The sequence below is a fragment of the Puccinia triticina genome, chromosome 9A (assembly GCF_026914185.1).
Source record: "Puccinia triticina chromosome 9A, complete sequence".
NCBI lineage: Eukaryota > Fungi > Basidiomycota > Pucciniomycetes > Pucciniales > Pucciniaceae > Puccinia > Puccinia triticina.
Genome location: NC_070566.1, coordinates 2,873,227 through 2,887,871, shown reverse-complemented (window position 1 = coordinate 2,887,871; position 14,645 = coordinate 2,873,227). Strand labels below are relative to the sequence as shown.

General features: G+C 45.2%; 1 protein-coding gene across 1 annotated transcript; it reads right to left on the bottom strand.

Annotated features, from left to right (window-relative positions):
- Positions 1 to 14,257: 14,257 nt before the first annotated feature.
- PtA15_9A289 (uncharacterized protein) lies at positions 14,258 to 14,645 on the bottom strand (the record flags this gene model as incomplete). The annotated part of the gene is made up of 2 exons (XM_053172482.1): positions 14,258 to 14,355; positions 14,507 to 14,645. The coding sequence occupies 2 exons, from the start codon at positions 14,643 to 14,645 to the stop codon at positions 14,258 to 14,260; spliced, it is 237 nt and encodes a 78-aa protein (XP_053023719.1).

The following is a 14,645-nucleotide window of genomic DNA, read 5'->3' as shown; positions in this document are numbered from 1 at the left end:
TCCGTAAGTCTTATATCCTCTATAACTACTGAACCATTGAAGATAAAAGGATACTATGTGTGAGTGACTATAGGTGAAATTTGGCGTAGAATCTGAATATGCAATAATAATGAGGTATTTGTGAAGGGTTATAGGGAAATGGGCAATGTAATGATGAATATATGTAAAGAAAAGCAATAAAATACTACTTATGGTTTGGAATGGAGCACCACAACGGTTCAGGCCTGGAAATCCAGAGCTCTTGGAAGAACCCTCCAACCACCCAATAGATGAATCTGAAGGCTGGTGGAGCCTCCCCCCTCCTTGTTTAGGCAAGTTCACTGGCCGTCTTAGATGAACAAGTGTGTTTTTTGTCTTCTCCACTGATTTTTAGGCAACCAACCTTGAATTTATTCCTCCCAAGTTACCAACAAACCATGTAAATGACATAAGGACATTCCTGCATGAAAAGTTGAAGTCAAAAAATGACTAAAAAAATTGCTCAAATACCTGTCCTGAGCAATTTACCCATGAAAATGCAATGCCCCAGGGTTCAGGGCATGTCAGAGCACCATCCCAAGCCCTGAACCCCGGGGCATGCAACACTGGGTAGTTAAGTTACCAGTAACGCTAAAATATTGATAACATAATGATTTCCGGTGAGTTAACGTTCCGTTACCAGTAACAGCGGTGTGTTAACAATGTTTTACTATTATTATATTGTTATTTTGGCGCCACTGCGTAATTTTTTTAAAGCTATATATTTAAATTATATTCTGTTACAGTAACAAGCTGAAGCCCGTTACTTGTTAAGGGCCTGTACCATAGGGCATGAAAATTGAAATTTTCCAAATTTATTTGCCTCAAAATTTCTTGGGACAAAAACTGAGCCTGGCCAAAATGTAGGCTTGAGCCCAAATGTGAAGAATTTCAACATTTGAACCCTCCACTAGTTTTCAATTTTTGTGTACAGGGCAAAAAAAGTTGAAATTTCTCAAAATTGAGGCCCATGGTACAGGCCCTAAAAGTAACAAAATATTGTATTATGTAGAGCAAATATAGAATATCAAGCTTTGGTGCCTGTGCTCTTTGGCACAGGCACAAAAGCCTTCAGCACTTTTCTGGCCTACTCAAAATCACCTGTCAGAGCAACGTTGTAACCGCTGCGCTGCGTTTAGCGTAGCAAAGCGGTTAGTGCAGCGGTTTTTGTGCCGCTGCGCTAACCACTACGCGCAGCAGTCAGACCGCTGCGCTAACCACTTTTTGTTTTCCCAGGAAAAAACGGTGATTTGTAGCGCGCTAAAAAAAGCGCCCACGTAGCGCTGAACCGCTGCGCTTCAGTGGTAGTGCAGCGGTTTTCAAAAAAACAGTTTTAAATCATGTTAAAAGACATGCAAAACACAATAAAATTCCGCTATCCGCTAAATTAGCAGATAGCGTAGCGGATTTGCGCTTCTGCTGCGCTAACGCTTCCACCCCTCAGGATGAAGCAGTACCCCGCTAAATTTAGCGCTAGCGGAAGCGGTTGAAAAACCGCTTCTGCTAAATGCTCATGGGATGTAGCGGTGTAAGCGCTGCGCTGCGCTAAATGACCGCTTTTTCTAGCGCAGCGCAGCGGTTACCACGTGACTCAGAGGAACCTGCTCCCGCAGCCACATCATACATGGTTGATGGGAGTAAGGCACCCCACCTACTACTACAAACATTGGAAGCAGCAGAGAAAAGTTGTTCTACTATGCATGAGCTCCCAGATATCCCGAAGTACGCACATGCCATCCAAGAGAGAGTTGGATAGGTGGTGCAGTGGTCTCTCCATCACCTCAATGAAGATGCCTTGTTGTTCATATCCTTGCTTGTAAAGTAAAGGTCTGCATTGAGAAAGGCTTTTATTCCATCATCTTGCACAGTAGATTTCTGAGTCATACGGGATGCAAGTTGAGCTATGAGGGATTCTGGCTCTGCCGCGGCCGGGTATTCAATGATTGTTATCTTGGATGGTTCCTCCAACCCAAACCCATTGACTGGTTTGTACTGTTGGATTACGCGTAATCCAACAGTACAACTGTGTTGGTGCTGCGCCCCTGGGGCCTGTGGTATCAAAAAAAATGCCTAAAAAAAACGCGCAGGGGTTCAAACACATTAACAATTGTTATCACATGTTAGATGGCTCTACGTTACCCAGAACTCTAGAGATATAAAAATATGATTTGCTACATTATAGAACAGTGAGGAATCTCATTGTTACAGATAACGGTAACAACAGTCCACCATAAAAAGGGTAGTTACAATAAAAAAATACGCCTAATAACTTAATGTATTGTAGCTACCCAGTGTTGGGGCATGGGTTTGGGTTACAGCCTTAGGGTACCTGTTGCCCTAGACGTGTACCTGCCCGCTGTGGTGGACAATCCGGTACACGTGGCAAAATGGCAGATTTTACAACGGAGTAGCGGACACACTCAAGACGTTTCAGGTGCGGGATTTCAGACTCTGCATCCGCTTCTGCAGCTTTGGCCTCACTACATTCTTTCCTACGTCTTATTTTGCGGTTACTCTTTCCTTTTCCTTTCTCATGCTCCATTTTGTTTTTTGTTGTTCTTGTCATTTGGGGGCCCCGTTCTCTGGTTGTGGTTGTTTGTGGAGTGTTGCACAGCAGTTGTTTTCCAACACTTGTTGTTGTTATAGCAGCGGATGTGCTTTGAACACAAGGGTCAGGCGCACACCACTCATCTCAGAATTTCTCAAGGTTTGGATTTTGGCCAAAGAAAATTACAGTTGAGGCTCTTGAAATTCTTGCAGAGCTGATTGCTTGCAGGCCATTGACTCAAAATTTCAAGCAGACCCAATATAGCATCTGCCGGTGGGAAAACTGGCATGGAAAATCATGCGCATTCAATTGATAGCAAATATTTCAAAAAACTACTCCGCACATCATTCCTGAAACAATCAAAGATATGATGATTCAATATAAAATCAGCCCAGAGAGAAACATAACTTTGAGTAAGAATAACATGATAAGATTGAAATTGATACCCAAGATTATCCACTTAACATGTCAAGCAGAACCAACCTGAGGAATGCATACTGGAAAACTGACATGGAGAGTAATGAAGATTTAATCCAAAAGAACTGTTAGAGAGGAATTTAATCCAAGTATATTAAATTCTGTGAATCATAGAATAAAACAACTTCAAGGGTTTCCCCTACAACTCTATCAAAAACACAAAAAAAACTTCAATGGTTTCCCCCTACAAGTTTCATAAAAACAAAGGCCTGGGTTTCCCCATACAAACACTCAATCCAACAGAATCTGCAAACCTGGGTTTCCCCATACAAACAATCAATCTAACAAACTCTGCAAAACTACTAAGGGCCTGTACCATACAAATTCTGTTTTTCTTGCGCAGAGAAAACAATTTTTTTTTTTGCACTTTTCTGTTTTTTCAAAAAACTCTCATTCAGAAAAACAGATTTCAATAATGTGTACCACAACCATCACTTCAGATTCCACATCCGCACTGCTCCTCCACCATCCATTTTGATCATCATAAACCAAAAGACAATCTTTGGTACACTCACAAATCTTCATGAGTAGGGAAGGGGTCATTGTGGTGCTTTCCCTACTCATGAACACCTTGGACAATCATTGGTACTCTGACAAATCTTCAGACCGGTCCAAGAGGGAGGAGGCCTGCAATCACTCATCCAGTCCAAGAGGAACTCCCTCCTCCTGTTGTCATCCAGTCCAAGAGGAACTCCCTCCTCCTGTTGTCAGAGGTGATGGGAGGATCAAAATATAATCCCCTCGTCTTTCCTGTTTGATTGATTTAGCTCTATACATATGTCCAAGGGGAGGGAAGGAGGAGGGATCCGAGGTTTCCTACTCCTTCTTATGGCAAAGATATTTCTTGTTCCTCTAGGAACAATTGAGTTCCTTTTTTTCTCTTGGAACTATTAACTTCTGTTTGGAGAGAAAGGAGAATTCCTCTCCAAACAATAGTACAGAGTGGTCCAAGTGGGAAGAGGGAGAAGACCGGTCCAAGGGAAAAGAGGAGAGATGAAGGACTCTTTTTTCCTTGGTCCAATTCAATTGTAGCGAACTCCGTTTGTTTTCCTTGGACCGATCCAGTTGTATGCTATATAGATTATCCTAAGGGGAGGGAGGAGTTCTCTGAGACAACAAGATGATTGATTGCTGGACTGCTCCGGTCTTGGAGTAATGAGGTGATGGAGGGTGATGGGGCAGGAAAAACAGCCTTGAAAAACAGGGTCAGACCTGTTTTTGAAAATTGACCATATTTGGGGAAAACTGTTTTCTGGATGTCCCAAAAAACAGGCGCTGTGGTACGCGTTTTTTGGGGAAAACTGTTTTTTGCACAAAAAATTGATTTCTGCGGGAAAAACAGTTTTTTAACCCGCTATGGTACAGGCTCTAAAAGTAAATGACCCGCACCCAGCCACCCAACATCAGCAAGCTGATGCACCGTGGCCCACCGTCCATCCCTGTCTAGCAGGGTTAAAAAATGGTGAGAGGATGACCCCCAGCCCGCCGCATTGAAGGCATTATGCAAAAGGGGGGCCACCAAGTATTTCCCCCTCAGAATGCGCAAGTGAAACAGCGGAGGAGGCTGAGACAACCCCCCCGGCTGGAATTACAGCCGCAGGAATCGCCTGAGGGGACAACATCACACTCACAGGCGGCCTATTTATAGGCACCACTTCTTTGGACATTCCTCGCCACACAAAACTTGACACCTTGCCAACTGGTACCCGTAATGACTGTTGCCAAATCACTCGCCGCTGCACACGCTTGTGTCAAGCCCCAAGCAACCCTTCCTGAAACAGTCACGCTTGCCAAGCTCATTTTTTCTTCTCCGGATGCATCAAGGCCAGACCAAAGAGCCAAATCCAGGGCCCCAAATATTTACACGCTGGCAAGGAAGGAAGATTGTTCATCAAATCTACACACCTGGGCAAATCAGGAATGGCCCCTGCGCCCACCTGATGCAGGATTTGTACATGCACCAGGCCAGCGTCATAGGACACCAGCATGACCAGGAGTCACGGTGGCGTCACCGTGATACACCGCGGTCCGCCCAAGCTTAGAAGGTGTCAGCATGTGGACCATGGTGGCGGGTCCTGGTCAAGGCGTCAGCTAGCCGCCTCAGCGGGTTGCCACCCAGGCGTTGTGGCTGGGACGGCGTTGTAAAGCTCAAAATTGTTCCTGAGAACCTTTTGCTGAGTGCGGAAAGGGATGTATGAGGAAACCTCTGCCTTTCCTGGTTCACTAGACACTAAAAAAAGCCCACAAATCTCAGATTGGCAGGTTTAATGTAGTGATAGTGGAGTGTTATCAAAAGATAACTGTTGTTATAAAGTGGGTGTAATGAAGTTGCTAAAATGTGTTATGAGTGAGGAGTCTGGACTTCAACCAGATGATAGTTGGTTAAAGAGGGCCCCTCAGAGGTTTGTGTTATGTAATGTGAGTGTTGTGTAGAGTTGTTATTTCGTGTGTAAGTGTTTTGTAATGTGTGTAAAACCAAAATATAGGGTGACTAATATATTGAGGAGTGAGCAGTTGTGTACTTTGTTATAGGGGAAACTGAGTGCAGGTAGTCTGCTGGGGGGAAGTTACAACAAAGGAGGAGAGCCTCCTTTTATAGACAACAGTGAGGGATTTTAGCTCCAGAGGAGCTCCACATGAGAGATTTTAGCTGGGTACATGAGGGTTTTTGGCTAGTACATATGTTGAATGGGTGAATGTGATTGGTCAGGACTGTACAGGTGATTATGGGTTATGACATGCAGGCTGAATCAGGAGGTGTGATTGGTCAGGACTGTATGTTAGTGTAGTCATGCTGTAACCAGGTCACCTGCTGTTGTTATGCAACAAAAATCCACTAGCGCATGCAGCTTAGTGCATGCAGCTATCACATGCAGCTAGCACCTGCATGAGTGCCTGCATGTGTACACTGTATGTATGTAAGTGATGATGCAGCTATGTGTAAATATGTATGTAGCTATGTATGTAACTGTGTGTGTAACTAAGTGTTGTAAATGTGGATTGTGTAACTGTTTGAGGTTGTAAGGGGTATTGTGAGTGTGTAAGAGTATGTAACTTCTGAGTGAGTGCCCTTATGAGTGTTCTGTAAGCCAAGACGAGGGGTGCATTTGTCCCTAGAAACTGAATCTTGAGGAATATTAAGTGATTGATAAGAGGAAAAGGGAGATTAAGAGTAAAACTAATAGAAATAAGAAAGAAAAGCAGAAAATTTTGATTTTGGCATATGAGATACCATAAAGCATACCACAGCATCCTCCGGGGACGCCAGCTGTTGAGGGCACCCTATCACACCGGTCATGCGGCCGCCAGCTGTGATCCACATCAGGTGGGCGTCCGCGTGTTGCCTGTCTGCCTAGGTTGCTGATTCTGGGCCTCGCAGGGGTGTGAGGCCGGTGCACTGCAAGAAAAACTCTAGAAACTGCTTGCAGTTGAGATGCAAGAGCTCAAGGCAAGCTGTGCCTCATGCAAGAATCAAGCACTGGTTGATTCTGTGCACATTGCATAATTTGTGCAAGATTGAGTCTAAGGTACAAAAAACTGAGTACAGGCTCCAAAATACTGATTTTATACCTGTGCAAATTCCCCTTTCATGTGCACATACCCCTTTCATGTGCACCTTTCATGTGCACATACCCCTTTCATGTGCACATATCCCTTTTGTATGCATTCACCCCTTTCATAATGTGTACATACCCCTTTCTGTGCAAATACCCCTTTCATGTGCATGTTTCCCTTTTACAATGTGTACATACCCCTTTAATCATGTGTTCATGACCCTTTCATGTTTACATGTCCCCTTTGAGTTTTTTTACATCCCTTTCAATACCCCTTTCATCATTCAGGTTTACATACCCCTTTGATGTTTACATATCCCTTTCGTGTGCAAATACCCCTTACTGAACAGACCCCTTTCATGCATACATACCCCTTTCATGCATACATACCCCTTTCATCATGTGGACATATCCCCTTTATGTGTTAATACACCTTCTCACATTCCCCTTTCATGCATACATATTCCTTTGATATGTACATATCCCTTTCACATGTACATTCCCTTTTTATGTTCTTCTGGCTGGATCCAATGGCACATGGATTGTTTACTAAATAAAGGGTGCTCAGAGGGATGCTCATTTGCAAGGTTGAACATTTGCCACAGCCTACTGCATGAGCACTACAGCATGTTCAGCATTGAGATGCTGAACAAGGTACACACTCGAGGTCAACCAGCACAGCACAGAATTTGGGTGCTTGACTCCAGCTTGAGCTAAGGCTTGATTCAAGCTGGCTGCATCTCAACTGCAAGCAGTTTCTAGAGTTTTTCTTGCAGTGGGTGTGCTCATTGGTTTGCGCCATCTGGCTGGCCAAGGAGCAAGATGATGGGGGATTGGGGTGCTCACCTCAGATGCTCCTGCCACCTACCAATACAGGCTGGCACGTTTGTGTGCAACAAATTTGATGATGTGTGGTAGTGTCAAAGTCATTGAGGACTATCCCGCTGGTAACATCATCAGCTTGGTTGGTGTTGATCAACTTTTGCTCACGTCTGCAATGCTCACTACCTCTGAGACCACTCACAACATTCTGCATGGGCCCCCTGCCTTTGCCACCTCCATTCTGATCAATATTGCTAACTCACATTTTTTCTGCATCAGGTCTCAAGTGACTATTTAATTCTGACCCTTGTGTCCAGACCTGGATTGCCAAAGCTTGAGAACACATTGTCGCCGGTGCTGGAAGAGTTGATCTACAAGATTCAACTTAATTTGGGGTAAAGAGTCAGTGGATCCCCCTCCTTGTTTGGTTTTTTGATATAGTCTGGTACAACTCCCGCAACCATTTACTTATGATATCAGTTCCCTCTTGTGTTGGGTTATGCTGGTGCGCCGGGGGAATGGCCTATAAGTTGGGTGTGGGGGGGGAGCCATATCCGCCTCAGGTGCTGGCCTAAGGTTGTGGCCAATGCTTCAGATTGAAATTGGTCTGGGTCCCCGTCAATTAATAATATGTATATCCTCCTGCTGGACTGTGGTGATCCCTCTTTGTCTGCGTTGGGTTTTGCTACTTGGGGAGGATGGCGGGCGGCGGCCTGCGGCGGGTCCCTGGGGGGGCAGCGGCGTAGCCGCCTTGTACTCTAGTACTGTGTATGCAAGGGTCTGTTGTGGATGTTGATGGAAATTTGGGGATGAAGACCACTCACAATTTGGATTATTTGATTGTTGAGTATGAGGAAAGTCTTGAGGCTGAGAAATAGAATGTTGGTTCTCCTGGCACAGAGAAAAAGAACAGGGGAATGTGGATATTGCTGGTAATGATGGGAGGGTGAGCATTGATGATAATGGGATTGCTGAGAATGAATAGAGGGTGATAGTTGATGATAATGGGATTGTTTAGAATATATGCTGAGGGGCATTCTGTAGGAGTTATGATTGCTGAATTCATGCAGATCAATTATCAGTTAAACGTTGCTTGAATAGAAATGGTCTGTAAGAGTCCGTTGGAGCAATCTGCTTGAACGGGCTTGATTATTGATGTGTGATAAGAGTCCATTCAAGCAATATGGTTAGGGTTGACAACGCCATAGGTGGTAGCGCGCCAAAGTGCACACCCCTGGAGCCCCCCATTTGGGAAAAAAGGGGGGTGGCATGCCCTTTTAAACCTAATTTTCCAAAAAATTTATGAGTGAGTGTTCCAAGTCTGTCCAAGCCGTCTCTGCTCATTTCCTTCCTGCACACTTTTCCGGACTGGACCCCCCTGCTTGTGGGCAGCGGAGCCCTGTCCGTAGATCCGGTGGTCCCTACTCGCGAGTAGGTTTTCACCGGGATCGGTGTTCGGGTCTTGGGTGAGAGCTCCTTTGAAACCTTTTAGGTTTCATCAATCACTAGGTGTGACCCGGCTAAGATTCAATATCTTAAGCCGGGTATTGGTGATCTAAAGGAGTCTCTCCTCCTGGGGCAGAGAGGGAAACAAAAGGGGCCACTGTCGTAACAAACAGCGGCGAGATGGGGGGATAGTACCCTCGCCATAGCTCAAATGGGTGGTTGGGAGGTTGAAAAAATGTGTTGGATAGGAAGGGGACTCGTGAGACGCCGGGTGGGAGTTTGATGGGAGAACTCCGATAGGGGGGGGAGAGGTTTAAGGTTGAGGCTTCCGCCGAGTACCAAGGAGCCGTGCATGTGAGTAGCCCACGGACCTCCCTCTGCCTCACTCTCCTGAATCCCCCGGTCTGGCCTTTTTCACGAGCTCGCGTGCTTGGACCTGGGTGACCTCCCCTAGCGGTCCGGTCACCATCAAGGACTCCGGAGGGTCAAGGAGGACATTATGCAACCCTCACGAGAGCCCACACATAGAGCTGTATGGACAACCTGAGGATAGTAGATGATGAAAAAAGTGTTACTGTGACACTGTGTGACTCAAGTGAGACTGTGAGACTGTGTATAGGGTCAAGTCTACAGACTTTGACTCTTGAGTCTTGAGTCTGAGTTGAAACAAACTCTGAGTTTTAAGGCCATGCTCCGCCTAATGGGAAGACGCCCCTGGGTGCGCACCTGTCCCAAACATGGTGTCATAACCCTAAATATGGTTGAGCAGACTCGGTGAAATTTGATCACCAAGTCCGCTCAATGAGTCTGCTTGAACGGACTTGGCAACATAACTCTGCTTGAATGGAGTTTCTGGTCCGTTCAAAGCAGAAGAGCCATTGAAGAGACTCTCTTACCAAGTCCATTCAGGTAGAGTTGCACCAGGAGTCCGTTCAAGCAGAGTCACTTCAGAGGGAACGGACACGGTTAATACAAAAAAGCATTGACGCTGGCATTATTTGCATACCAACACCGGCGTTACTTGCATGACAGATATTTGTACTGGTTTGTTTGGCCCCCAGAGGCCATTTATTTAGTTATATGTAGATGTTGGATCGTCAACCAAATACCCAACTCTTGTGTCACGGATTCAACTCTTTAAAGCTTTTGTCAGGAAAAGATCCACATCCTCAATCTATCTTTCCTTTTGGTGCTTAATTCATATTCTAAAAGAACAATGGAAAAAACTTGATACACGTGGTTGGATTAGACATCTCATTGGATATAAACCTGAAGGCTGAGGATTGATATTTTGGAACCCAGCAATCAATAAATCTTATCCATCTGAATGTTCTACCTTCATGGACTTTTAAGGAAAGCCGTTTATATTGAACTTGGATTCCAGTCAACACATCTGATCAACTCTCATTCTCAAACAGGTTTCCACATAAAAAATCTTTCAAGAACAAGACAACATGCTTGAATCCATTGGCACCACGCAAGACATCAAAATCCCCAAGAATTTGAAACAACCTCTGTCAGGCACCAACTCAGAATTTTGGCGGAAAGCGTGTCTTGTTGAATGGAACCAACTGGAGGATATTGACACTTGAGAAATTGAGGATTGTGATGGGAAATACTCAATTGACACCACATTTGTCTTTGATCTTAAATGTGATCAGTTGCAAGGGGCCTTCAAACTTTGCGCCAACGGTTTCCCTTTCCTCCCTTTGCCTTCTCTTCTCAATGGCGGCAAAGTGAAAATGGTCCATTAATGCATTTGAAATCAGTACAGAAGCATTTGTCCACAGGGAATCAAAGCTTGGTTGATTCACCCCTTTGAGGAATGCTGGAGGACCACCACAAGTCTCCCTCACGTTCATGCATGTCAACTGCTGACATTTGACCCAGCACCAGGAAAAATAAATTGTCACCAGACATCAGGTGACATCAAGTAAAAATGGCTGCTACTTTTTTCCTGCTCTGGTGCTACCACAACTAGGATAAAATGGCCCCTTTGTTTCCTACAGGGGGCTGTCCATGTGGCCAACTGTGCAACTGGTGGGTAGCTCATTGGACTTAGGCTGATTTCACCTGTAGTCTAGTGAAAGTATAGTTTTCCTGGTGCAGTTGTTTTTGAGACAAGATTAATTCCCAGCCCTTCAAGTTTTGTAGTTTTAGTGGCCGGGAGGGCATCTTTTCTTTCTGGACATCAAGACTGTTGATATCCAATAGATGGCCCCAGAATCCTCATCTGAGCTATCACAATTCACTTTGGTTGAGCCAAGCTATAAAGCCTACTGAAAGGGGGGGAGGGGGATGTCCCTGTCTGCCAAAAGAAAATCTCCTAAGCAGCAATTTGGACTGAGCTTTGCTGCAAAAAGCACAGTGAAGCACTGAATGCAGCATTTCATGGATGATCTGTGCTTCTCTTCAGAATGGAGTAAAGCCACAAATGCTTCAATTTTCTTTTGAGCCTCAGACCCATTTGGCATGAGGGATGTGGTTATGTCTCTCCCATTTTAGATGCACCTAAGTGCACATTATTTCCTTGTGCACAGTTACTGTGCAGTGAAAGTTTCCAAAGCAAGGCTTGATCAAAGGTTTGAGTAACACTGAAATTTTTCTTTCAGCTCTTGCGTGCCAATTGGGGTCAGTTGCATGAGTGTCTCTTGAAGCAAAATGGTGTGCAATTTTATGCACACTAGAGGCCAAGGCGGCTTCGCCGCTGCAGGGCCCAGAGGCCGCAAAGAACAATGTTTGCCTAAAAATCTACTTGAAATATATGTATGGCTAAAATTTTTTACTACTCATCACATTCCTGATGTTAAATACATAAGTCATCCTCAAAATTCATGTTAATGTCTATTCAAGATTTTTTTACAACAGGCATGAATTTAAGCCCAACTTTTCAAGTTTAAGTATCTGGCAGACTGCTATTTCTCCTTAACCATGATCTTAGCAAAGAGTGAGTGATTTGATGTCTTGGATGCCCATGCTTATGACACATCAATTCATATTCAACTGCTAAGGTCTAAGTCACATAATTTCAAATGCCACTGGCAAATTTGAAGTCAAATGACCCACAACTTTAGGTCCATGTTTTTGGGTGTACATCATGACACAATAGTTCAAGAAACATGCGCAGCGCACCACTCTATGCAAAAATCAATCAAAATCACATCAATTCATGCAGAGAGGATTTTTCAATCTGCACAGTTTGGTTTCAATCAACGCTGAAACAAGTACAATACATGGAGTGTATCTGGTAAACGTTTTTCATTGAAGATGGAGAACTACATGGCCTATTTTTTGTTTTCAGCCATCCTATACATAATCCGGGCTAAAAACAAAAAATAGGACTTTTAGGTGTGTATCTTCAATGAAAAATGTTTACCAGATACGCTCCATGTATTGTACTTGTTTCAGCGTTGTTTCAATGGCTGAAACAAATGTGTGCATGTATGTACTCAAATCAGGTTGAGAATAAATAGTGAATCCAAGACAAATCCTTTTTTACAATACCAGGCCCAAGAGGTATGAGGGTACATGTCAGTCAAACACAATGGTATAAGATTTTATGGAACACATCTTGGAGACCAATTTTTTTTCTCACACGGATGATGAGTTTAAAGGATGATCAGGAGAGTGCTGTGTTGACAGTTGCCTGAAAAGTGTGTGCTGGGTGGGGAGGCCGCGCCGGGAAATGGTTGGTGATGCTTGCACTTAGGGGACAGATGGGCGGCAACTGCAGGGGTCGCGGCGAGGAGGGTACCAATGAGCCGGTAGACTCGTCGGCGACGCCAGCCCAACAATCTATGCATGAAATTCATGTTTCTCAAAACTTGTTTCATTCCTGCGTAGAGAAAGAGAGGTACGTGCGTTCTCCTAGCGGCAGATGGCAGGGATGCTTCGCCGTGCTGGCCCACCTTGAGTCTACAGATGACTCTTCCTTGCTCGCGCATTCGAGCTAGAAGGGGAGGTTCTCAAAGTAGAAGTTTGCAAAGTCGTCGGAGGGTCTGGCGCTGGGAACGTTCAAGTTCTGGGTAGTTTGGGCGGAGCTTTGTACTCTTGGCTATGAGTATTAGAAAACACTTGCCAATTTTCAGGCTGGATAGGAAATAAAAACAATACAGTGGGTGTTGAGTTGTCTGTTAGTCTGCTACCATGATGTATCACCACAGTATGGAGGGCTGTTGGATCAACCCATGAGCACTACCAACCAACCACCCAGCTGGCCGCCACAAGCGTCTGTAGCCTAGTTGGTAAAGGCAGCACTCTAGTATGTGTCTCAGCATAGCTGAGGTTGTGAGTTTGACTCTCACCAGACACATCTTCATTTTACAGTCTCTACAGTGGGAAAGAAAGATACACATTGGGTATCTGGTTGGATTCAGTTATAGCATCACGTACCTCATAAGGATTTCTTGGTTTTCATCTGGTGCAGGTAGGATGTTCAGATAAGTGATAGCTGGAAGACCTGGTTCAAGTTGGAGGCAAACAGGAATGTCCAGCCGAAGTGACTGGAGCCCAGGAGTGGCCATCATCAGGGCGTTGAAGCAACCAGGATCGGTTGCAGGCAAATCATCCTGTCCACTCCACCATTATGGGTTTTTGAATGTAAAATTACGCAGGTTTGGCATCCGTCGAATGATATCAATTGTTTGGCTCAGGAGCGTAAAGAAATCATAAAATTTGGTATCCAGCGTGACGATCGTATCCGAAAATAGCTTGAGTAATATCTCCAGAGTCTCAGAAGTGGCCGTGTCAGCATGGGCTGCCAAGGGTAGAGTATCCCGGGGCCAAGGCCACAAGTGGTTGATCTCCAAGTGTTTGCAGACGGGCCGTGGAGAGTTCCAAGCGTTGCTGAATGGAGTCAGCCAATCTGACCGCGGCCACATGGGATCCAAACAATGAACTACGGTGAAGATGAGACTTGTATAAGCAGTCCGCCCATTGTTGACAAACGAGCCGCAAATGAGATGCCGTACACATGATACGTTCGACCTGGCGGGCCGGTCACAGTACATATATCAGGTTGGCCTTTCAGTGAGAAACATTGATCGCGATGGAGCGCTGAGTTGTTGCAACCTCAGAACTGTTTATGAAAGCATAAGCAACTTTATTTGAACCAATTGATGGCAGCCTGAAAATGAAAGTCTCAAGAACGTACAGAGAATGAGCTCTTGAGAATCCAATACGTATTCGGCGAACTAACTGGTAGCAATCCAGCATTGTCTAGTCTGGTAAGGAAGAAGGTGTGAGAGAGACTGATCGGCAAGAAAGGCCGCAAGAAGCCGGCGGTATAACGCCCGAATTCGGGAGCTGGCTGGCTGTATTCAATTTATTGACCTTGATAGGGTGACGGGGCAGGGGGGCATGATGGGGGGAGCGTGTGGTCGGTCCAGTTGAGTTAGGGATATGGTGGCGGCTGGTTGTACCGAGGCGTGATGATGAAAAAGGAGAAGGGCCCAGGCGCGGTAGTGACAACAGATGCGAAGGGCGATGCCACTAATTGAGTAAAGAGAAGTTTAGCGGTGAGCTTCCGGCGAGCTGAAACAGGATTGGATTCAACTGAGGTGAGGAATTCTCACCATGAATTGGAATAACTGTCTGCCATGAATTTTTCTAGATGATGAATCTTTGGGGGGAACGGACGTACCTCGTGGATGGAATGGGACCCAAGCAAAGAAGGCAATTGCCAAGTTGCGAGGGCCAAGCGGGCAAAACAAGGGTAAACCGGCGGTGACTGTGACAATGGGCCGTGGCGAGAGCAACGGTGGAGACAAGGTGTGGTCCAT